The sequence below is a fragment of the Grampus griseus genome, assembly GCF_964374135.1.
Source record: "Grampus griseus genome assembly, chromosome: 16".
In the NCBI taxonomy this organism is placed as follows: Eukaryota; Metazoa; Chordata; class Mammalia; order Artiodactyla; family Delphinidae; genus Grampus; species Grampus griseus.
Window position 1 is genome coordinate 70,775,548 of NC_139010.1, and position 26,342 is coordinate 70,801,889.

Consider the following 26,342-nt stretch of genomic DNA (forward strand, 5'->3'; position numbering starts at 1 on the left):
CGTTTAGGTGAAGAGCTGGGATCAAGGCTAGGGCCTCTGTCTCAGCATGAGTCCCATCCCCTCTACTACAGGGTGCAGACATCTGCATGCTCCATTAGAAACTGGGGAACTGGACAGTCAGGCTGATGGAAGCTTGGTCAAGTTAATGTTTTCTTGGCCACACAGCTTGCGGTATCTTAGTTCCCTGACCAGAGATCGCACCTGTGCTCCCTGCAATGGAAGCACAAAGTCCTAACCACTGGAACGCCAGGGAATTCCCTTGGTCAAATTAATTTTTAGGTAGCTAGCCTTCACTAGTTTTAATTAGTTAAACTAATTGCAAGCTCATCAAAATTATCAGAGAGGTTGGTTAAATTATTTGATGGCCCCCCCAAAACAGTCTTGTTAGGGAGTTTGTGAATTACTGTGTGACCGTACCTTTCCTTCCCTATGAGTGTAATGATACATGGTTTGATGGGCTCAGAAATAAGCTAGGAGTTTCCTAATCAAGCTAAGTGTTCTCTATCTAGGAAAACCGACTTCACAATATTTGCATCATAGGAGACCACAAAGGCATAATACACTGGACGCCCCAGTTTGATTCTCAAAAGCAGCAGCAGGTAAGCCTTTCAGAGGACAGTGAAGAGTTCAGCTGACGTTGCTACTTAAAAGCTACGCGGAGGAAAGCGGGTTTTACCATGCTGTTTGTAGATGGGTGGTTTTCGGTAAATGTTGATCCCTTGATCTGTGGAAATGAAAAGCAAAGGTGTGTGATTACGGGGAGGCATCCACCGATGGGAAAAACAGATCAACCAAGAGGCAAACCAAACTGAAGATTCTCCAACAAAAATAACCCAGAAGGTTAACTTTTGTATTACAAAGATTGAGGTTACTGGAAGAAGAAATTACAGGAATGAGTGAATTACTATAGACATGTGACATGGAATCCTTTGTAATACATCTTAGGATATAGAGAGATGTCATTCACTCATGAGCCATTTATTTCAAATATACACTTCACTAAAAGTGGGGTTAAAACAGGAAGAAATGCAAGCAGTGCAGATACTGTGATGGTGAGGAAGACGTAACCAGTTTGGGGAAGATCCCCAAATTGCTACTGTCTCGAAATTGAGCTGCCAGTAGAGACCAGTGGCTCAATTTACTTTTCAACTAATGAGTGGAACAGTGGAAAGCGATGTAGTGAAAATTAAGAGTATATTTTTGTAAAACATAGAAACAATTTTTAGGTGCGAGGCTAGTCTGGTGTATTGACAGGATGTTTGACAAAATCCTAGTTTGTATAGGCCAAATTTTACAAAAGAAAGGAAGAGTAAGGAGATGCCAAATACTATTCATATATTTATATAGAACCCCATTTGATTATGCAACCATTAAACTTTGACTGCAAATACTCAGTAGGTTTCAAAAGGTTTCCCCAGAATCTTGGGCACTGGATCCTGGTTGGGCATTCTTTATGAAAAAAGTTGCAAACATACAACACTGATTTTCAAGGTTCGATGAAACTTCATTTATATGTATTTTTTAAAGGCAGTGCTATCTCAGTGGTATGAAGCCCATTGAACTTTCCTCTGTTCAAACTTCTAGGTAAGTTTGGAATGCAAAAGAGAAAAACTACTACAGATTCCAAATATGTATGTTAACATTAACATAATGGGTAATTTATTAAACCACTTTCAGTAGCTAAAAGAAGCAAAACAATGTACTTCTGACGGAAAAATAATATCATGACTGCTGACGGCCAATCTTGCCTTCACAAAGATTGTGAGCTGACCCTAAATATTAAGATACTGATGGGTTCTGATTTTTCCAGTTCCTGATGGCAAATTACTATTTGTACCATGACAGCAAAGCTTATAGCACCAAGCCTAAATTGCAAGATGTCTCTGTGGGCTATGGAGGTGGTTAGTTAATTACACACTGCAGAAAGACCCTCCAAATGACCCAATTTTTCAGCTCCCTGAAAAGTCCATAGAAAGAATCTCCACACTGGAGACAAACAGATAAAATAAAAGTACTCTCAAGAACACTGTGGTTCAGTCTTTAGGCTGAGAAGGTAACTAGATTGCCATTGTGTTAGACAATGACACTAAACCACAGAGTGGTATCTCAGAAGGTACTAACATAAGGGTAAAATTAAAATTTTTGTCAAAACAAGACAAAACGAAGCAACTCAACCCTTATTCCTTCACCCTCTGCCTCCCATCCCCCTTCAAAAATTTTAGAGAAAATGTAAACCTTCAATACAATCCTGGCATCTCCCATACAAAGCTTTTGAAAGGCCCTCTAGGTCAGGTCCTGCAATTTAGGGTTTGTCGGCTGTGAGCATCTCAGTTAAAAGAGCATGAGAAATGGAGACGAGACAGAGGCGACAAGGCTACATTCTGCACGGTGACAGGACACCAAGACACAGACCATGTCAGCTCCTACCTGGAACATGGAAATGTTTAGGGGCCTGAGCGTAAGTTGGAGTGAGAGGGCGGCTGTCTGGCCGATAAGGGAGAGGGGAGTTCCGGCCGCTGGATGGCTCATTGCCTCCAATGAGAAGAATGGAGAAAACAAAATGAGAGAAGGGAGAGCAAGAAAGAAAACAAAGCTAGCATAATAAAAATTCAAAATGAACAAACCGGAAGGAGGTACATCAAAAAGGAGAAACCAAAGAAACAAACTCAGTTCATCAACTTGGCTCACAAAGGTGACTGGTATAAGGTTGAATTTTCCAAAAGAGAGATTTGAGTTCAAGTGGAACTAGGTTAAAAGCAGTGAGCGGTAAGATGCATCATTCCAATGGCATGCGGTTGAAGGCTGTGAGCTGGCAGCAAACTGATTAGATGGAAAGTACATTAAGAAGAATGGAAAGTCACTTGCTAATGATTCAGGGTCAGTCGTCAGATGGTTTACAACCCAAGCATGTAAAGGGGTGGGATATGCAAACCCAAAAACAATCACTTCCAGGCACAATGGCAGAGGCTGGCAATCAGAATCTATTTCTCTGAATGGGAGGCTGAGTCTGGGAACCTGTGTGGTCCTTCCTCTGAGCAACACAAAGTGCCTTCATTGCAGCCTATGTTTCTGTTGCTTCACTTTGAAATACACACAGTAGTCAGACCCCTTTCTTCCAGGTACTTTGGGACCACTTATACTTCTCTCTACCTTTCTCTTAAAAGAGGCTCTACCCAGTCTAAAAATTCCATCAGTGAGACATTTACTGAGCATCTACTATGGCTGGGCAGTGAGCTTCGATTGAAGCTAAGTAGGTGAATGAGATGTGGTGCCTGGCTGCAAGGGGCCTCATCAGGGTCTACCTAAGGAGACAGACTTATAAGCGACAAGTACACGTAATACCACATAAGTGCTTACTCGGGGGTATGCGAAAAATTCTATGGCACTCATATGAAGGTACCATTGATTTTTCATAAAGGCTACAGAAAGATGCTAGAATTGAGTTGGTCATTGAAGAGTAAGCTCACCAGGTGGATGGGTGGCTGCAGGGGTGAGAAGGTCCAGATTCTAGGGAGCTGGAACATCACGGGGAAGGAAGGGCCACGGTGTGTGGGAGCAACAGGACGGGCCTCTGTGGCTGGGCAGCACGGCGTTCTTGGAGGTGGGAGTGGGGAAGAGCCTGCAACGCGCTGCTGGGCTTGGCTGCAAAAGCCTTGAGGACCCCCCCCCCATAGCCACCATCATTCCCTCGGATAAGAACTGCAGGGTGAATTGAGACTTGTGCAAAATCGGAAAGAGATCAGCTCTTACCCTACTGTCCTCCTTCCCCACGACTGAGCGAACATCCGTGCAAGAATACACCAGAAGATATAGGACTATCAAAAGTTAATGAATTAGTAAGGTAATTACTTTTATGATTGAGTTGTAAGGGTTCTTTACATATTCTGGATAACAAGTTTCTTATCAGACATATGATTTGCAAATATTTTCTCCCACTTTGTGGTTGTCTTTTACTTTCTTGATAGTGTCCTTTGAAGCACAGAAGTTTTAAATTTTGATTAAGTCCAATATATCTATCAGTTAAGGCTAACAATTTTAAATAAATCACAGATCTTCAGAAAATAGAGGAGTCAATTTTTTTTTTTACTTTGTCATAATTTTTTTTTTAATTGAGATATAACTGACATATAACATTATATTAGTTTTAGGTGTACAAGGGCCAATTTCTTCAAGTAAATCAAACTGTTCTAAATCTGGCCAGTAATGCATGAAAGATGTCAATTGCTGGAGTCTCAAAATAACACGTTCAATAGGGTTTTAATTTTTTGATATGTATAGTTTTAGATAACCAGAGCACAGATCTGTACCAAATGGGTAGTAAGATATTCTGAATATGAGATCTGAATTTGTTCCTGTCTCAGATTTCGAGTCCAGGTTTTTGGTTATCATGTTCTAAAACTTTTGTCCTTTTTTCTTTTTTTGTTTCAAGAGTCAGTTTAGCATCTGGCTCCCAATATATCATAATGCTGACTTTACTAGAGTGAGATATTAGCTCCTAAAAATTATGAAGCTTCACCTACAGCCACTGATCTATTAAAGAGCTCATTTAAAGAGAAAGTGACGTCATTTCCTATCACTCTCCTAAAGAGAAATAACCAGCTCATGTCTGAAAAAAATTAATATAAAAAACGCAGGTAGAGGCAAGCAGGGGGAGGAAGAATACAGTTTACGTTTAGAAGAAAATCCTGCTTTAACCCTAAGGCTGAATCAGAACTAGATCTCATTTACCTCTGTGTGTTCAACACAGTGCCTGGCCACGACTAAGGGCTTAATAAATGTCTGTGAATGAATGACTGAAGTAGGCCAACTAATTAATTCTACAGCAATGAATGACCTAATTTAGTGAGCACCACTGCAGGATCAACCATCATCTTTCTCTTAATTATAGGTAGCCGGATGCTAGGACACAGCAATGGGATCACAATAGTACCTTTTTTCTTTTTTTTTAAAATAGCTTTCCCTAGAGTTGATCCTTAATAACCCCAATTTAATTGTTTCACTTCAGAAGAATTCTTTACTCCTACAAACATTAGAAATTATTCACAAGAGTAATCCATAATTAAAAAACAGAATAATTCTTGTGGGCTATTCTCAAAGGAAGTTCTAGAGAGACTCAACTTTCTTGCTTTATTTGAGGTTTTTTTCTGAAGACCTTGCCTATCTTGAACACTGGTGCTACTGCTTTGAAACCATACTGCTCCCTGCCCTTAATCCTGCACCTCTAACCTTCCTGTACTTGTAGAACATCAGATTTTCGGGGGAGAGAAATGTTCTCACAGGTTTTGTTTATAATATCCAATCAGATGAAACTCCATTAAATTTTTTCTGATAGTTACTAGCCAGGGTCACGCACACACAAAAATAGCTGCATATATGGGACATCAAGGTTTAAGGTCATTAGAATTAGCATTTGCCCAAGTATTCTATCATTAAGATGCTCTGCTGCCCAGTGGCAGTAGAAACCCATCACTTCCATGGTCGACGGCTCTCAAAGGCTATGGAATGACTGTCTGACTTCCCAAAGGGTAGTGGCTGAATGCTGTCTCCAGTTGGGCAGAGTTTTTTACTTAGCAGCATGTCTTCGGCAACCACTGACCTTTCTAGTGGCTAGAAAAAACGCTAGTATGTTCAAGTCTTTGTAAGTAGATTTAACTCTATAATCATTTAAAATCTCCCACGAGACATTTGAAAACACTAGGTAAACAGCTACTCAGCAACACACCCATCTAAGTGATCCTGCATAGTATGATTTCCACACATCACAACGGCTCGTTGGGGAAAAGGTCTCAGGGTACATAATGTTGCTAGGTACCAAATTCTTAGTCCTTGAAATGCGAAAGGAATCAAAAATTTTGGCATTAACAAAAAAATTCTCAAGATGAGGCCTTTTCTAAGTTAAACACCCTTTCTTTAAGTGATAAAACGTTTCACTCTATCCTGGATGGAAATGACTGAGGAAGGCCCTAAAAGGTTATTTTCGTGCTTAGTTCATTACTCAGGCAAAGTGATGTATAAGCCATCAGATGAAATATCATATACGGAAGGTACCATCGTCATCATCATCATCTATCAGCCTGGTGTTGACATTGTTTAAAAATAACATAATAGTGTATATATCATATAATAGTGTATATATCACACTCGTAGCCATTTTGTTCCTTTAAATAAGTCCTTGCATTGGTTCATCTAAGTTGTTAGTGATCTCAGCTCCTGGGGTGAGAAGCTACTGTATATATAGATATACATTTCTTGGTCTTCATTTTCAGCTCCTTCCAAGTCAGCCCAATAGGCCAATTTTTCAGTCCTTGGGAGATCATTCACTGGAAGGATTCCCACTGTACTTAAATTCAAACGCTCTGTCCAACTTTTATTCTTCTTTTCGCCACCATGAGAGCCTCAGTGACAAATTCTAAGACAAGTCAATCTAAATGGCAATGCTAGTGTCTGCTGTGGGAAACGGCTGGCAACACTTAGCTTCTGGACTCTAAGTGCTTATGTTCCAAAATATAAATTCCGAGGGGACCTTAAAGTTGGCAGCAACTAGAATGTCATGACAGAGTTTCAAGATTACTGGTCCTTGTCTAAAGCTTCAATAAACGTTATGGTTTCCTTCAGCAAGTGTCAAATACATATTTGCATCATAGCAACTCATATCTATGGCAAAACAAGGAAGATTTCTTTCAAAGAGACTTAATATATGTAGCCCTCCTGTTTGCAAATCTGATTCATGGACACAGAAGGAAATATCTAACAGTATTTCAAAGGGAAAGGAAGAGAAACTGTGCAAACATGGCACAAAACCCAAAACAAGGTGAAAATAGTTTTTCCAAATAGGCATGCACTTGTCCAAATGGCCCAACAATGATATACTGATATAGAATGAAGCTGCAAGGAAGGTCAGAGAACAGAAATAAAAAACACAATGGAAAACGAGATGGGCATTACAGAAAATGGATGGGGAAGCCAACGAGATAGAGAGAAAGCTGGTGATGTGCATCTCAGCTCTACACCCATGCAGGTGTCCTCAGCTCTGTGGACCCTGAGGGCCTGGGCCACATGCATCTGAAATAAGGGCCAAGAATTGGACTTGGGAGGTGGGAGGTGGGCTTCTGGCTGCCAGAGGGGCAAGGGGACCCCTGCTTTCAGCTACACCTTCCTGAGATGGACATCCCACCCTGGGGTCCTCAAGCTCCTTGGCTTACGTTTGTTTTAAAAATAATTTCCCTGAGATTGCAAAACAAGCTCCAAGTTAAAGAGTGAATGTTCAAATGAAGAGCCATGGAAAACCCTGGGAGACTTTGCTCTTTAAAGATATCTTAGATGTGTTTCTCTAATGGTCATACGTTCCCCCTGGACTGGAGAGGAGTTTCATGTAAATGGATACATGTCTTTCAAAATAACTAAGACGTAATTCTTTGCAGAATCCGTATTTAGCTATTCAACTAAACTAGGCTTTTAAAGCAATATCTTTAATATACAAATTCTGCATGATTGATTTTGTAGTTTAGCAAAAAGCTGATTTTAAAACTAAGCATATACTGTTATGCACATTATATTCTGTATCTGAAGTATATAAACTATTTCATCTGAACAAACTGTAGGCATATATCCAGTAAAAAGAAAATGGGAGAGAGACCATTAGATATTTTTTAAGCGTAAGCTCGAAGTAACAAACTATTGCTTTCTATAATTTAAACCTATACTATTTGACTGTGTACTTCGAATTCAGACTGAAAAAAGAAAAGATTGTGTATCTATACTTTTAATAAAGCATTATTTAGGCACACTGAAGTACTGTAATTTTCCTAACCACTTATTATTTCTATTGAAAAGTTAATTTTGTAGTTTAAATGCCTGAAAGTAGCTGTTTGTCTTGGCCTCCATAAGAATGCAATTTTCTAGTTAAAAGAGATGGAAAATAAAAGTTTGCTTTAAAAATTATACTTCGTGTATAGCATTTAGGCCGAAACACACCCCCCTCATAGGAATGAGGGATGGGAAGGCTTGGGGTCTATCTAGTCCTGGTGCTGCCACTTCCTAGCTGTGAGTCCTTGGCCGGGTCACTTAACCAGGGCCTCAGCTCTTCATCCACCCCCATGCCTGCCCCCTGCTACTTTACTTCATAGGGCCGCTGTGAAGAGTGATGGACTGATGCAACCGGAAGTGCTCTAAGAACACCATGCCAAGGGGGAAGTCACAGAGGGACCAGAGTTGAGTGCTCACTACACACCAGGGCATTTCACCTTGCCAACTACTAATAGGCGCTTGCCATGTACCTCTATAAGGATGAGATCATGAGCCGCAGCAGCTGCTGACCTTCAACACCCCCTGAAAGGAGTTCAGGGTGGAGATCAGGAACGAGGCACTCTGTGCTCTGGGAAGAACTGACAGGACAGGTCTTCAGAGAGTTAGATACTTTCAGGAGAAGATTTTATGAGCCCAATTCTTGCATCTCCTCGTATCTAGAAAAGCACTAAAATCCTTCATGGTGACATCTGCTCCTCGAGACTAGCAGAATCCTTCTGCAAAAAATATGTGCCTGATTGCATGGACTCTCCCTTCACCAGAATCACCTATATACTGACCTTCCCCCTGCCTCTCTGGAGCAGTTTCTCAGAGCTATCTGCAGTGCTGTCTCCCGGGCTATAGCCCTCATTTTGCCCCAAATAAAATTTAATTCACACTCTCACGTTGTGATTTTTTTTTTTCACTTGACAACCTCACACACCCCAATACCCTAGGAGAGGTTTCATAGATGAGGCAAGTGGCACTCAAAAGGTTAAGTCTACAATCCAAGGTCCCATAGCTAGCATGTGACAGAGATTATATTCAAAGCCGGGACTCCAGTGTCCACATGGGTGCCCATCTCGCCATAAGGCTGTGCACAAGCACGAGGTATTGAGTCTTGATATTTTGTGATGTGTTATTTGTATAAACTCTGTATAACTTTATAGGGTACATGACATTTTTCATCCTACACAAAGTAGCTTTCTGAAAGATGAAATATATAATAACCAAATAAGGCAGTTTACATTTTAATGAATTAAAAAAATGTATTTTCCCTTGTATATTAGAAACAAAGAAACAAAAATCTTAATTTGGCCAAGGGCTTCTATATTAAAGTCTCTTTAAAATACATCTCTGAAGTTTTTTTCAATAATTTCTTATGGTTTTATAGACATTCTCTAAAGTATCATCTTGACATCTAAATAATAAAGGTCTTTCCTCCCCCAAATACTAATTAGCAGTAATAATTTTAAATAACCTGTCAAGAATTTTAGAAAGTGCTGCACCTGCTGAAAAATTTCTTTGCTAGTGGCAAACGGTATGTGTCTTCAGATAAGCTTGTCAGCAATGTTATTTTTACAGCACAGAAAATGCTAAAATCGCATGCTTGTAAAATGACTGCAAAGGAAATTCAGTCAAAGAGCACAACATTTAGGCTGCTTGAGAAAGTGTTAGTGATGTGAGCTCTTGGAACTCGGGGTTAGAATCCCTTCGGTCTGTCTTAAGACCCATGACAACATCTGTGCTTGCCTGCTACTCCCTCCTTAAGGTATCTTCTTTGGTTAATTTGGTTCAAATCAAGACTACGGAAAAAGCATCCTCTGGGAGCTCCTACTTATCTTAAATTTGGGGCTCTTGGCTCGATTGAGAATGGCCACGGAAACATAACAGACAATGAGAACAATGGGAACGGCATAGAGGGAAGGGCAGAAATGGGCAGGAACAGAAAACAGAAGGCAAAGTCCCTGTTCTCCATCATGCAGACATCAGGACAGGTCGAAGGAAGATTACTCTAAGGGTTGTCTCAAGGAGATAAATTTAAGTTACGCTGCCATAGATCTTTCATACCGTCCAAACATTTTAATATTGTTACATGGTTAAGGGGCTTATCACCATTAAGACAACTTTGGAACCCTTGTTGCTGAATACTGTTTTTGCTGAGCCATAACACATATGAAAACCAGGAAGATTCCCCAGATATATATTATATTTTGCTTTTGACCAGAGAAAAACAAAATAATAATATATATTTTTCTTAAGCAGTAGCTAACAAATCTCAGGGTCTCAAACATATTTCCTGTTTCTTCATCTAGAGCCCTTTAGAAATGACATATTTCTCCTACCGAGAGATGCTATGCCAGTTCTAAGACACGGCTGGGTGTAGCCATGACACACGCAGGCATGCTGAGAAGCCCAAAGCTCGGAGCTGACTCTTGGAGATGCACCTTATTAGCCTTCCCCGGGTGCTAATAAATCTCGGCTATGCAGGGTGCTGCCTGGAGAAGCCTGCCTCCTTACCTTTGATATGGGGAAGGAAGTGGTGTCGGAAAGGGGAGTTGGGGCGGGAGTCGCTGTGGCCGGAGCTGAGGCTGCCGGTGTGCAGGAAGGACCTCTGCACACCAGGAGACAGCAGCTCTGTGCAGCAAGGATCAGGGGCAGGACACGGTGCAAACAGAAAAGAAGAGCACAAATTAACACACGAGCAGGGACAACGCCATCGTTCCAAGGGAGAAAAAAAAATCAAGAATGTTAATCAAGAGTCTGAAAAAGGAGGAAGGAAAAGGGGTTAAGAAGGCACCTACGAAGGGTTACACAAAGTGGGGAGAGTCTGCAAACAGGTTCAGGTCAGTACAGAGTTCACTCTCCGAGGATAAATGGTTTTAGTGGGAGGGAACGGCCACCAGAAGGTTCTGTCAGGATGACACCAGCTACCACTGAGCCAGGACTGGGCACATCACTTAGACTCCACCATAGCTGTTTTTAAAAGGCACCTAACAAAACAGAACCCTCTGAAACACAGGTACAAAACCGACAATCATTTCAAGAACCTTGCAAAGAAATACTTATACGTAAGGGTCAGATTCTTTGTTTTTTAAGCTGCAAACGTCTCCTACTGCAAGTTTAATTTTACTTTTCCTATGTAGAAGGGAAACCTGTCTGTATCCCCTGGGTAGCAAAGAGCTACCTGTGATCTTGAGAATTGGGTAGTGGTAACACCAGGGGAGCTGGAAACTCAGTTATGGACCGTTAACCTAAGCCCAGACCTAAGGACGTGCGTCATCCTCTGGTATCTAGAACGTGTGGAGTGGATACTCTGAGGTGCTCTGTGCTGACCATGACTATGCTAGCAGAGCCCCATCTCGAAAAATAATTATGAGCCCTAACAACTGACATCACGCATGTCCATAACGTATTGTGAAGGGGGAGGAGAAGTGCTAGAATGCGGAATGTTCTACAGGCTCTTGGCATCAGAACCATGACTAGAACAGAGGAAAACTTTCTACTGCCCAATGAGGACATGACCTTTTAGGGAAACCATGTCCCTGGCTGACCACTCCCTTGCTATCCAGGGATTCTCTCGAACAACAATTTCCCAGTGAACTTCGCATCATTCTGATAAGGGTACGGCTGCAGTATCAGGGTATACCCATACGTAGGGGTGGTGGCATAAAGGATTTCTCATCACCCAGACAGAAAATGGCATAAATCCAAACCCAGAAGTAAAATGAATATCATCGTACATGAAAAATAAAAGGAATTTCTTTCCTGAAAAATTTTCCTTTAACGTAACTCAACAGATACTGAGTAAATATTTGAGTCTAGAGAAAACTATACTTTATTGAAGGATCAAAAAGTAAAAATTTAATCCTCTATAAGCATTAAATCTATGGCTTTAAAGAGACGATTGCAGCCTTTTTACATTCTGTTCATGTCCTTTGGTTTATATTTTATAAAACACGTTAGCATATGAATGGGCTTATTCTCATCAGCCTGCACAGAAGCAAGAGGCTTAAAATGAAGTCTTCATAGACATATATCAACACCAAGTTTGTTTAGAAGGACAAAATCTTCCTTGGTGAATCTGTTTCTCAGGAATCCTCGGTCTGTGCTGGGATCTCCATGCTTTTTCTACCCTACATGGGAGATACCCACTAACAGTAAAAGGGACTACGTTCTGCCGAGATAAAGGTAAATGAGGTCCACTACTCTTAATATTCCCCATCATAGCACACCTCTAGTGTTTTTATATTTTCCAAGTCTGATTCAAAATCTTAGGTTGGAAGGCATCTTAAAAGTTACCAAATACAACCCCGAGGTTGTATATGAGACTTCTTCCTAGCAGGTTCTTAACCAAGCATGCTTAGTAATACCATGTGCCCGGATGGGGGAAACATAATAAACTCACGAGTAAATGACTGGATTTAGATTTTAGATAAGCCTAAAAGGCACATCACCGTATTTTCTTTTGGAGATCTCCATTTTAAGTCTCAAAGTGCTGAGATTTTCTTCAAGTCTGAAAAACCCAAAAAACCTCCTTTGCTTCTAGGTGTTCACTGTCAAAATGTAATTATTTAGTAAGTCATAATGAATACAACCATAAAATGACTCTTGTTTTGAGAAAAGAAATAACACAAACTACAATGGAATAGGAGTTTGCAAGTTTTTCTGGGAGAGGGGCAGATAGATTTGGCAGCCAGATTTTTAAATACGCTATCAGCGGTGGGGAAAACAATCACATAGAAACACGGATGACTCTATAGAGAGTGAATCCCGGGAACAGGTGCCCTTACCAGGTCTGTGAAAATGCTGGGGAGAGCGAGACGTGGTTGGAGTGTAGCTGTGACGGCTGTACACAGGGGAGTTGATGGAGCCCTGGCTGGTGGACCGGTGGATCATCCGGTCCCGCCCATCCTGGTACCCCTGGAAGCAAGTGCGAGAAAGAGGGAGCACAAGGCATACATGCAGGCTGTTGTCAGGTTCAAGTGAAATCAAGTTGCACCAAAGTCACCCAGGAACTATCCCGTCTACCTGTTCATGTATACACTTTAGGGCCATATTCCTTAAGTAGGTATGCAAACAAGCATTCCATGGTTAGTGCTTTTTGTTCAAAACCTGTAGTGCTTGCCTTTACCAAGATTTAAGATGTAAAAAGGATAAACTCCAGTGTTGATAGAGCTCTGGGAAAAGAGGGAATAATTCCAATGACCACACTTATATCGTGCTTTTCAGTTTTACGAAGTCTGTTCACGTAGGTTGTATCATCAGATCCGCATCATAAAGAAGGTAGACACACGGTATCACCTCCCTTCTTCACAAATGCAGAATGTTTCAGAAGGTTCCACGCAGGTAAGAGACCCGTGTGCAGGTGGAGCCTGCTTCAGAACCAGCCTCCTGACTCTCCTCTCATCCCTGGATCCAACCACCAACCCACACCATCCATGCTGTTGATCTGGTGATGTTTTACGTCGATTTTCCTGGAGAACAAGCCTGTGGTGGCCTCAACTCCAGTAATTCTACTTCTACTTTAGGAAGCAAATTCCAAAAAGAAAAAAAAATTTTTTTCAACGATCTTTAAGTGGAAAAATTTCCTCAGACATTTATAATGCCACCATTTATAAAGACAAAACTTTGTATTATGTGCTCAACAAAACCGGGGAATAATTAGGTTATGGCATATCAATTTAATGGAATACAATAGCACCACCAGTCTGTCACCATGTCCAAGTCTAGAAAAGAATATTGTAGGTATAAAGTATAAAAAAAATCATACACACACAAACATAACATAAAACTTTAAAAGAATTAGAAGAGTACAAGGAACGTTTTACATTTTAGGAATTTGTGGCCCTATGAAGTTTCTACTAGCACAAGAAAAATAAAAGTTTGAAAGAATGCATGAAAAAGGACTAAATTAAAACCTCAAAAACTATGGACGTGCGCAATTTGAGAGCAAGAGGCAAAAAAACTTTGATTTTATCCTAGTTGTGGCTGTAACAATAAATTAAAACAGCAACAAAACAAAATTCCCCCAATAATGTGCCTCAACCTATTATTACTATTTCTATTATTGACAAGTCGTCAATAATAGAAATTAATTCTTCATAACTTCAGTTGAAAACGATCAGAATATTCATAGAAATTAGTTATTCATAGCACTCGGTCATAAACCACAATACTACAGAGATTATAGTGATTACCTAAGATCAGGCCAGTTTTATATAGACTATCCAGACAGTTACTTAGCTTTAAGACAAGACAACTGATTTTATTTATTAATTATTATTATTATTTTTAGAAGGGGGTAGACCTAACCCCTGAGGAGTTTGCTCACTGGATACATAAGGAAATACAAAATAATAAGAAGCACACTGAACAAACAATCCCTTGATTATTACTACCTGTAATAGCTTAAATGAAAGTGCTGGGTTAGACCTGGACCATGCTCAGATTTGAGGTGGTCTGAGCTTAGGCCACCCTCCAAGGGCAAAATTATGCTGGGACAACAGAAAGTGTCTCTAAGACCTCTGGTCACCAAGCACCTCTGTCACTGTGGGTGACAGCAAAACCAAGACACTCCTGGGATCGGGGTATAGTGTGTATAGTATAGAACAGTATCATCAGCTTCCCGAAGAACGTTTAATAAAATGGGTTTTGGGAGCGTCACTAATTTGGGGGCTCTGTCTTTGGTGCTGGGTGCTGCAGAGGGGAAGAGCATGTTTGGGTTGATAGGGGACCCGTGGCTCACTATGGAACCATCACTGACAGCTCTACGTGATCCAGATACGCAGGAGGTTATTCCCGAGGGAACAGCCAGCCTGGTGGACTTGATAAAAGCCACTATAAGGTCCGTCTACCCTGAGAGGGGGGTCAAGACTCTTGATTTTAGACTAAGAGAAGTGGTCTCCCATGAAGATGGCTCTGCTGATAGAAACACCATGACCACTGCTGGCCATTTCAGATAATCAGTAGGTTAGGATTCAGATCGATCAATTACAGATGAGAGGAGAGAGACCAACATTGGGACAAGTGGTCCCCATTCTCCACTCTCTTTCCTACCACTCAGAGGTGCAGGGTAAGGCTGGTTGTATTCCCTAGTCTCCATTTAGAAAGAAATTTACTTCTGGGTCTTACAGTCATATCTTACATGTAAGGAATCCTACATTCATCATAATCTTGTACACGGGTTTTCTGTCCTTTTGCAAAAATGTGAGTCTAGGAATATGGTCCAAGTAACTCCCCAACTCCACCCATTACAACTTCCAAAAATGGTACTTACTTCTGCTGATGGAGTAGGAGACAAAGTCCTTGGAGACTAGAAGAATAAAAGAGAATTAAAGTCACAACGTTTATTGTTAGCTCATTTTCAGTTTTAATTAGAGTTGCTTATCAGAATCCCCTGGACACATTATTCAAGCTGCACATGCCAGCACCTCTGCCCATTCCCCGTCTTCTGATTCAGCAAGTTGAGAGCGGGGCTCAGACAGGTACACAAGGACAAAGCTCTCACGAGACTAGGGCACATGTCTCTGCTTAAGACGCAGGGGTTTTGGAAATATGTTGTGATGCTTTAGGTGATTAACTTAGAGAAATTGGAACTACTTCCCCTATATGCTCAAACTATGCTGTTTACTACTATGAGTTACAGTGTCTACTGAAACACACAGTTTGGTAAACACAGTTGTGGACTAAATTATAACCACAGTAATCACCTGATATGTTATGATGACCAGGTCCGTGGCATCCTCCCCAGTGGCCTTGCCAACCTCAACACCATTCACCTTCTGGCTTTCATCTTTCCAGGCACACAGGCTTCCTCAGGGCAGTCAGCAGACCAACCCCTCTCTCACCTCAGGGACTTTGCACTTGCTGCACCCGCTGCCAGCAGTGCTTTCCTCTCAGACACCTGCAGGGCTCACTCCCCATCCTCAGTGAGGTCTCTACTCAAATGCACTACCACACAGTAACTTCCGTGAGCCTCCTGCTTAGAGTAGCAACCCGGCCCCGGCATGCTTTCTCCTTACTCAGCTTCATTTTCCCTCACAGCTCCATCACCCTCTAAAATTATGTTATGTATCTGTCTGTTTATTATGTCTCCCACATTACACTGCAAGCTCCATGAGGGCAAGGACTCCATTCATTTACAACCAAGTATTCCCAGCGACTGGAGCAGCTCTTGGCACATATTAGGTGCTCAACAAATATTTCCTAAATGAATGACCGAAATGTTTATGATTAAAATGCAGAAAGCTTTCAAATAGAAATGAAATGCAAACAAAGCATTCTGAAGAACAGGCCAGTGGTGGATTTCTGTTTCGGAATTTGCCCTTTTGTTCCAAATTTACAAGAAGCTGCTGGCTCTCTTGCACTCCAGACTTCCTTGAGCCCCATGGTCTGGTTTGATCGGCTTTCTGGAGGCACAGATGGCTACACAGAACTTCAAGCTTACTCCTCCAGGTTTCTAAAATGGCAGTAGATGGATTCTCTGGAAGAAGTGTTAATAATTAAAGGAATAAATAACTAAATAGCTTGCAAACTTGTCTAAGTTGCAAGATCCATGCATTGGGGAAGAGCTCGCGAATACGGCTGACCAGAGGGCCTCCTTGCATCCACACTTTACGCTCAGAGAAACCCACAGGCCTCATTCTAGGCTATGATGGTAACAGTGCTGATTATGATGGCAGCCAGCATTCTTGCTGAGTACTTATTACGTGCCAGGTATTGTTGTAATCTAAATATTTCATTTAATCCTTACAAAAAACCTCTAAGGTAGGTATTACCATTATCTTGAATTTACAGATAAGGAGACTGAAATATGTAATTTTTCCAAAGTCATAGGGAGAGGAAAAATCAGTCTGGTTCCAAACCCAGAAACTTTCACTTCAAAGCTCAAACTTTTGGGCCCAGAACACCATAAAGCAACTCACCTCCCCTTGCTTGTGTGACTCGAACCCTAGGAAATTCTCATACACTTGCTCAAGGACCAGCCCCTATGCACTCTGCTCAGGAACCTTCCTTTGCCCCTTATCCTCTCTGAAGCTCTGCCACCCAAATGCAATTGAACCCCCCAGACCAATCAGCCTGCTCTTGAGAGGGGCCGCAGATGCAGTTACAGGGGCATGACCACTAGGTGGCACTACATGAAAACAGACACCACTTCCTGCCCAAAGGACCATTTCAATGCAGAGCTATGCTCCAGAATGTGTGTGTGTGTGTGTGTGTGTGTGTGTGTGTGTGTGTGTGTGTGTGTGTGTGTGTGTGTGTGTGTGTGTGTGTGTGTGTGTGTGTGTGTGTGTGTGTGTGTGTAATTAAAAATACAGACATGATTATAAAACAATAAATATTATACATACATTATTGAGAATAAACAGAATTGCCACGTTTTCACGAACTTTCTTCATCTAAGATCTTAAAGCACTGTGATGTTACAATTATTGGTTTTAGCCTTGGTTGAATGACTGATTTTGGTCCACTACTTGGGAAACACCTCTCTGAGTGGACTAAAATCATTCTGTAGATGATTCCAATTTAAAAAACAAAAGGGGAAAAATTTAGAGTGAGTTGAATAGGCCAGGGGAAACAGACCAGAGCCCATGAGACCTAGGGGAAAGAGAGGGGAGGGTCACTAGGGGCTGAGGCTGAGCTCCAGCCTGTGGACCATTAATGTTGGGAGAGTATTAATAAGCCCCAAGAAGACAGGTAAAGACAACAGTGGTAGCTGCCATTTTCTGAACATTCACCACGAGTCTGGCTCTCTGCTAATTGCTTTAATAATTAGTTAATGTAGATTAGCTTTAATAGATGATAAATTATCTAGATATATAGATAATTAATCTTTAATAGCTTGTTTTATCCTCACTAACGCCCCATGAGGCAGATTCTGTCATTATCTGTTTTACAGACAAAAAAACTAGGATCAGAATGGTTGTCTCATGGTCAAAGTCACACAACCAGCATGTGGACTTCCTGGGTTAAGCCCAGGTAACTTGATTCCAGAAGCCTAGCTCATACCACGGTCCTATACCATGGCCCAATTCTCTCTACTTTGTCTTTTCTTGCATATTGTATCTTATGATGCTAAAAACTGCAGCTGTCAAAATTTAGGGGCTGTGATCTCTCTCATGATCCCCATGAATGTACTTCAGCTTGCCCCCAAACCAAGACCCCATTCCCCACCCCATCCCCCCCCTGCACCGAGCACTATCCCTCCCTCACTCCCTCTGCCCAGCTCACAGAGTCTCCCCTGACAACTTCGGCTTCCTTCCCAGCATGCCGGCTCTGCTATCCTACAACCTGGTACTGATGCTTACTCATCCTGCACTGCCGTTTTCTGTGGCTGGTCTGCTTCCCTACCTCTCCATACCTCTCCAAGGGCAGGGAAGGTGTGATAGGTTTTTGACTACCTCAGATCACCTGGTAGAGAAGCCTGCAAACAGTGGGCAACCAAAAGGACCCTCTCATTTATTCTGATTCCAGTCAGTAGTTTTTATACACGTGCCAAAGAGAAATAAGTTGTACCACTCACAACTTCTGGGAATGTATTACCTCTCCCAGGCTCTGCCTCTCCTGTTTGTCATCATAGCCCGAAGAGTAGAAAGGCTCATAGGTAATAAGATCTGGACGTTCAATGTCATAAATTGCCTTGACCTTGGGAATGGCTGCTAAATCCTTGTAATCCAGGATTTCATTGTCCACTTTTGCCTGCCAAAGTTAAACAGAAAGAAAAAATCACTTTGCCGTCTCATCTTCGGGGAACTATGGTTAGCGCATCTCATGTCTTGTTTAAAAAGTGAAAACCTTAAAAATAAACAAAACCCAAAACACTTTGCTTAACACGGCCATACTCTTTATAAAGTTGCCTGTTTAATACTCGCAGACATAGAGAACACACCTGTGGTTGCCTAGGAGGAGGGCAGTTGGGGGCGGGAAGAATTGGGAGTTTGGGATTAGCAGATGCAAACTGTTATACATAGAATGAATAAACAACAAGGTCCTACTGTACAGCACAGGAAACTATATTCGATATCCTGTGATAAACCATAATGGCAAAGAATATGAAAAAGAATGTATATATATGTATAACTGAATTACTTTACTGTACAGTAGAAATGAACACAACACTGTAAATCAACTATACTTTGATTTATACCAATTTATACCAATATTAATCACATTTTCAAAAAAGTCACCAAAAGCTTAGGAAGAAGTCTATGTAGAATTCATCAAGTAGAGAAGCCTGTAAACCTTCAGGATAATTTCCTAAATTTATTACAGAGAAGGAAAAGCTCAAACAGATGGCCAAAAAATCCTCCCAGATGGCTAAAACAAGAACTGAATATTTAATAAACTAAATATTTAAAGACCTCTGTGGCAGAATTTAAAGACACTCAGTATCAGCATTGTAAAATGTATAATCAATCCCCAAATATCTATATGCAAGTTAGGTACAACAATTTTTTAAGTCCTGCATCATATCACTGCACTTTACAGATCAACTAATCGTTCACTCTGTACCAATGGTCATCTACTCGTTCACTCTGTACCGATGGTCACATTCACATGAACACTTGATCACGTGGAGGAAAATGGGATTGAGGTGGCTGATCTACAAGAATGAAAACTGGATCTCATAACAGACATAAAAATCATTTTGAATTATTCACTTTTGGATTATCCAGTCCATGCTTACCAGCTGCTACCACCCCTGGTCCGGAAGTGTCTCTTCCAGAAGTAGATACTTACATAGATAGTATGACCTGGGGACCCAGGGATACTGGAGCCTGGTCTAGAATAAATGCTCTCGGAAGAAGTCCTGGTAGGCTGTAAAATAAAGAGTGACTTGTAAGATTTCAGACCATGGCTTCAGAATCAAGACTGGCCTAAGTCCCTACACTTTCCTAAAGACTTAAGCTGGTTAAAATGAGAAAGAGGTGTAACTTTTCTGAATATGGGAAAATAGAACACAGAAAGAAAGGCAAATGAGAACTAGTTGTACAATCAGCCTTGAAAATGCATTTCGGGGCTTTTCTTTTTCTCCTTGTCCCGTACAAGGGGACATGGTCAAGCACATTCCGTCTCCATGGCCACAATCCCGGCCCCAGTCACCACCTCTGCTGGTCTGGACTCCTGCAATGGCCTCTCCTCTGGGTTTCCTGCCTTCATTCTCTCCCTCTTCAAATCCACTTGGCACCCAGTGGCCAGAGAGATCTTTGAAGAATACAATTGGGATTGTCACTATCCTGCTTTTGGCTTCAGGGTCCACAGAGAATGAAATCACAGCTCCCAGGGCCTTGGGATTTTGTCCCTGCCTTCCTTCCCATCACTCACTACCCACTGTCACTCATAGAACATGGTACATGTCACTGTCTCAGGGTCCTTATCCTTGCTGCTTCCTCTGCCCCAAATGCTCTGATCCCCAATTTTACTTGGTTGATTTTTTTTCCTCCTTCAGTCCTGGCTTAAATATCACCTCCTCAAAGAAGCCTTCCCTGATCTTTCACTCCAGAGTTGGTGACCTTGTTATTTTCTCTCACAGTATCATTCTTGTTTTTTTTCTTCATGAATAAAATGTATAATTCTGTATTTGTTGGTTTCATCATCACGTTAATCTCCCTCACTACCTTTAGTTATGACCTCTGCTCTCAGAGGGTTTATTTTCTCTCCACTGTATGTGCCCGATGTTTTACACAGGTACAGAGAAGGCATAAATATTTGTTGCGGGAATGAGCTAGAATTTATTATTTGTAAACAAATCCTCAGTTTGTGGATACTTGACTCATGTCAGTTGCACGTTTTGAGCCTTACCATATGGAAGGTCACTGAGGTAAGGTTAGTGGTCGGCTGCTGGGGAAGGTATAAGAAAGTAGACTTTGTAATAGAGGCTGGAGAACCCTGAGAGTGAGATGGGAGCAGGGAGAAAAGGCATGAGTTGAGATTAACTGCCCCCCTCCTCTGCTTGGTATGTTCTGGAAAGCTGTGCAAAGAAACCCAAAGGCCTGGTCTTGGAAGATTTGCTCCCCTCCGCACAGCTATTTCTTGGAGAAGACAATTTATAGAGCTACGTTAGGAATAGGACTTTCCCTCTTTGGTACTGTTTCTACTGATATTTGGTACCTCAAATATGAGTCTAACTGAGTCAGAAAAACCCTCCTAAAAGCAAGGATGTTGCGTCACTATGGAACTCACATCTGAAACAAGGAAAGCAAACCCGCCTGGCCAACCAGAGGCAGGCAGTGATTAGACTTGCCCTGACAGTAAGAATTCACGAGGGGGCTGGGGTCCGTGGCTCTCGCCAGTGTCCCTGGTATCTCTGAGACAGGAGGGTGGAGGGGGTAGGAGAAAGCACACGGGGTACAGTGGAGGTGTGCCAGGCTCGACACTTCCATCCCTGCCCCACCCCCCAGACCTGCCTCATACAAGCACTTTCCTCCTCAAGTGACAATTTTCCCATCACAGGCATATCTCAATATAAGAAAATCCTCAGATCTGAGTATAATGAAAAAGAAAGGATTCACATAATAACACGACTCAAAAAGCCCAACTCCCGGACCCATTTCCCAATCAAAATATAGAAGTGACACCACCAAAGTGCAGCCCTCCTTTAAAAAGAGACGCCAGCCCTTCAGAAAGCTGAGCCGATAACCATCTCTGCGGGATAATCATTAACTACAGGTCGTCCTTCAGCTTCAAGTGGCCAGGATCTAACATTTGCCAAACTCAATATAAAAATGAAACCTCTTATGTAACAACATAAGAATATTAATAGCAGTAAACATGTATTGCCCACTTACTATGTAGCAGGCCCTGTGCTAAGCGCTCCCCAGGCAGGCGCTCACTTAATCTTCTCAGTAACCCCAGGAAGTAGGTACCGCTGACATCATTATTTTATAGATGAGTGAAAAGTCACACACAGGTAGGCAAGTGTCAGGATTTGAAACCAGACACTTTAGAGGCAGAGCCCAAGCTCTTAATCCCTGCGCTAAATTTTCTGCCCATGTCGTAAGGCGTGTGTGGCCGTTTATTTCTCATCAACATGGCTTTGGGACGAAGGAGGTGAAAGTAAAAGAAAAATATTGAGATGAACTGGCAGAAAAGAGTGCCTGCGAACTGAAAATGTTTTTGCTGCCACTTACAAGCTTCTAAGAAGCCTGCAATAGCTCGGTGTTAGGGTGGGGTGGGAGAGGGTGCACCCTAGGACAGTCCAACATCTTCGGTTGCTGGTGTTGCTATGACAACAACAAGGTCTGTTTTCATTAAAAGCAGTGAGGACACTGCGTGAATAGCTAAAGTGCATACAGAGCTTTGGGGCCTCTCCCATGTTACTCATCCTAATTTTTGTCAAATGTGGGCCAGGGATCCTTTCTGTCTTTCCTGTAATGATGCACCTGGGGACGGCTCTGAAGTGTTTTGTTCTCTGGCGTACTGTGCGAGCTGATAGGAACGTAGTTGGGGACGAACGTGAGCACAGGTCAGAAAGGGGCCCTGGGTGCTCCCTTCCAGGGATGGAGAACTTCGTGGAAGGAAAAGGTCTCTTGGCTGAAGCAACCTGTCCCAGCTCAGTCTCTCTCCTTTCCTTCTTCACTGGATAGAGTATTCTGTGAGCGGCACAGGCTTTCTCTGAAGCATTTTACCCTGTTAATATTGTAGGGCTAAAGGTTTTAAGTTATCCGACAATCTGAATTCTTGTCAAGTCCCATCTGATTCTTCAGAGGTGTTCAGATCACAGTCACCTCCAATTTGCGCACAACTGTCCTGGATTCTCTGATTCCAAAATAAAGATTTTAGAGTTTCATAGTCAGTTTGCGAAGTCAAGCTGATGTTCACCGAATCCACTACTGCTCTGGCTCTCGTTAGATGCACTCTGCCCCGTGCATCTTCAGGCTACTTAGAGTATTGGAGAAACGCTTACAGTATCTCTCGGAGGTTCAGAATCTGCTTTCTTTCACTGCATTTGCCACCGTTTGCTTTTGCTTCCTCCTGACCTCCTAACCTTACTGTAAACTTTACTTCCGCAGGCATCTTGTTTGTGGGTTATTCTTGCTTGCCTATTTTCTTACAATGGTCTTTATTTTCCTGTTTAAAATGAAATAATGGGATAAAACACACTTCTGTAGAGTATAATCTAGTGGGGTTAAAAGGCTGGTTTTGGAGTCAAATACCTTGGCTCACACACTGGCTCTCCTAGTTGTGTGACATTACATGAGTGTCTCTTTTCTTTCTCTCATTTTTTTTTTTCTTTGAACTTCCTTGAGCTTCAACTTCTCTACTTATAGAATGGAGGAGAGGGTACTTACAACCCCTAGTTCCTAGGGATAAATGAGACAAGACATATAAAGCTTCAAGCACCTTGCCCAGCACATGGCAAAGACCCAGCATTTTCCAGACACTTGACATTAGACTGGAGTTCTCAGCCAGTTCATCTCAAATAGTGAAAGGCAGCACTGCCTCTGTTTTGCTCCTCATCATAGGACAGTCCTTTCAGATGTGAGCTCCACAGACCAGACTTTCCTACCACCTGTGGAGGCCTTCCCATACCCTGGAACTCACGTATGTTAACTATCTCAGCACATGGGGGGGGGGGCAGCAGCCCCACCTGGAGCTGACAAATGTCCTTCCCCTTCTTGAGAACTCCATGGAGTGAATCTATATCCTTCCAAGATGACTTCCTGCTTACGTCTTGGCTGTAGTTACTAATGCCCTTCCATGACAGATGGCAACGAGTTGCACAGGCCTGTCTGACCTGCCAGTATAGTTCCTGGTTCGCTGCCTCTTGAACTGTGCTCCAAGCTTAAATGGTACACAGGGATGCCTGCTTTTTGCCACACTCCCTAATGGCTCCCAAAGTGTATTTGTTCAACCAGCAGAGGTTAGAGCTCTCCCTTATGAAGATCATAAAATTACTTTTAAAAGCTGGACTATTAATTTTGGAGTTTGAATCTTAAATATTTAGAATTTTACCTTTCAAGTCTAAACATCTAGACTTGTAAGCATGTTGCATTTTATTTTTTTATGTGTTTTAAAGTGTTAATTAAAAAAAGCCAAATCTTAATATTACCTCATATAACAAAAGAAATCCAAATGTTAAGACCTAAATGCCAGTGTAATTTGAGGTGTATTTTAGAATAAGAAAGAAGAGAAACATGCTGAATTTTAAATGAACGTCTTGTTTATCAATAATGCACCCTTTTCTTCTTCTAGCTGTATTTTCCCTCTAATTAATACATAACTTGCTGAAGGTCTCTGATGGCCTTCATCTTCAAAAGGCACAGAGCTGTCTTCCAACACAGCTGCTCATATCCACACAGTCAAATTAAAACTCATCTTAACCTCGAAAGCAACAACTGACATGTTTTCCCTCTTTCAAATCCCACTGACAGTTTCTTCTTTATCATTAACTTAATTCTAGCGTCACCTCTTTGAACTGTAACAAAGTTACAGAAGATCCATATTTCCACATGATCCTTAGGTGCAATTATTTAACCTAAATTACTATTTTAACCTATTCAGATATCCAAGTTAACAACAGCGATTCATCAAATTAAATCAAGAACCCAAATGGGCCAACAGCCTTTGTTTCTGGAATTCCCTATGAGAGCTATGATGGATACCCTCTTGCCAATATTATAAATGAAGATAATTTCAAATTTGTATCCCCAAAGGTATGCCCACTTCTGTTCTACAGAGAAAAAGCAACAAGGATCTGTGGTTAAGCTGTTAAAGCAGATGCAATTTACTTACTCTCCTTTAATCACTTTTTCCTTCATGCCTTAACAGAAAAAAAGAACTTGAAAGCACAGTTGGAAAAGTTCAGTTCTTTCTTTTGATGCCATCTTTGGAGGAAAATAAAAAGGTAGAGGGAAGGGTGGAAAAAGCAAGGTAGATATAGGAAGGATTATAGACTGGCTGTGATCTTTCAGTGTATTTTGCCAACAAGATCAGGCAAATCATTTAATCCTTATTTTGGTAACAAGAGGCAAGGATCCTTCAGAAAGAACCTTGTAGTTGTATGTGGCTGTCCTCACTCAATCGCTCATGAGGAAGAGGTCTAAATCTACATTGATTTCTCCAGCACACCTTCACATACTTACTTTTGATTTCAAAAAGGCTTTTTATTTTCCTCAAAGGAAAAAAATAAATCAACAAAGAGAGGTCTCACCTGACTAGTAGTTCATTTCAATAGTAAAGAGAAAACAAATGGCATTTGATCACTAATAGCAGGTGCTTGAAAATGCAAGTCTTTTTGTTTTCTGTATGAAACTTTTAAAAAAACCCTCTAACTACCTTTCACTTGATATTTTCCCTTACGCCTTCACTTTGTCCACCTGTTCTACCCTGCAGGAGGCACAGTCACAGAATGAAAATTACATCGAAGAGACCATTTTATGCTTCCACCCCAGCTCTCAACCTTCTTCAAATGTTCACCATTAAAAAACACTTACCAGAGCTTTGCCGGGAGATTAACCAGAGAAGTGACATTTTCCGATTATTTCCAATCACGGGCCACCATGCACACTTGGTCCCTTCTTAGAAGGGGAGAGCTGGAGAGCCCTCTGCTGCCCCTGCCCTCCCCCCATTCAGCAGAAGCAGGGGTGCAACAACTACGTTCATCTAATCTGCATTCATCCAAAGCCATGCTCTAAGAAGGGAGAGAGCTACAGGCAACTGGCACCCAGATCGGAGAGATCATACAAACACCTACGGGACAACTACCGATATAAGGTGACTAACACCTTATACAAAGTGCTGCTAAGGCTGACAGTACCTGCCTTGGGTTTTTGCTGAAGTTCACCAGACAAGGTGGTGATAACAGCTGCAGAAGAAGGAATATTTTTAAAAATCTGCATATACTGAATGTTCACTGCTAAGTCAAAAAAGGAACTCCTTTTGGTTCTTTTTCTGTTTTTGTTTGTTTGTTGTTTTATTTTTGGCTGTGCTGCATGGCTTGTGGGATCTTAGTTCCCCGACCAGGGACAGAACCCACACCCTAGGCAGTAAAAGCACAGAGTCCTAACCACTGGACCACCAGGGGATTCCCAGGAACTCCTTTTGGAAAAAGAAATTTGTTTGTGAGGAAGCAGGAGGGACTCACGGGCACACATCTCCTTCTCTAGAGCCAGGTGCACAACGGCCATCAGCCTTTACTATGGCCAAGAGTCCCCACTGTCTTTGCAGGATAAATCTTAACACCCATACATTCTGATGCATTGTAAAGACAGACCAAAAAGAATAAAACTTTCAAACAGAGTGAAAGCTGGGAACAAAGTGGTATGTATGGTAGCAACATTAATAAAACAATAACAGCATTATTTCCTTGTTCTAGACATACTTAAAGCCTCTAATTAGTTCCTTTGTAGAAATATACACATGGTGTTTGTTGGGTATATTATGGGTTTGCAAGTGCATACGTTATAATATAGTGAATGTTAGTTTCAGAAGAAAAACACTCATGCCCCTTTTGGAAGGCAGCCATTCATACTTCAGCCTCCAAAGGCACAACACAGAAGCCCCTTTTTAGAATGTAAGCAAGTGATCCATTCCAGAATATTACAGACTTGGTC

At 41.6% G+C, this 26,342-nt stretch overlaps 1 protein-coding gene across 7 annotated transcripts in view; it reads right to left on the reverse strand.

The window, feature by feature from the left end:
• ABLIM1 (actin binding LIM protein 1) overlaps positions 1-26,342 on the reverse strand; it is a 318,363-nt gene that overhangs the window by 17,595 nt on the left and 274,426 nt on the right. For 6 of the 7 annotated variants that reach the window (XM_082674206.1, XM_082674204.1, XM_082674202.1 and 3 more), the window contains 7 exons: positions 19,528-19,605; positions 18,331-18,486; positions 15,065-15,100; positions 12,579-12,708; positions 10,306-10,422; positions 2,428-2,532; positions 677-724 (listed from right to left, as the gene is read on the reverse strand). In XM_082674206.1, coding sequence (XP_082530332.1) covers positions 677-724; positions 2,428-2,532; positions 10,306-10,422; positions 12,579-12,708; positions 15,065-15,100; positions 18,331-18,486; positions 19,528-19,605 — 670 coding nt within the window. The remainder of the gene's footprint in view (positions 1-676; positions 725-2,427; positions 2,533-10,305; positions 10,423-12,578; positions 12,709-15,064; positions 15,101-18,330; positions 18,487-19,527; positions 19,606-26,342) is intronic. The other variant, XM_082674205.1, reaches the window with a different exon arrangement.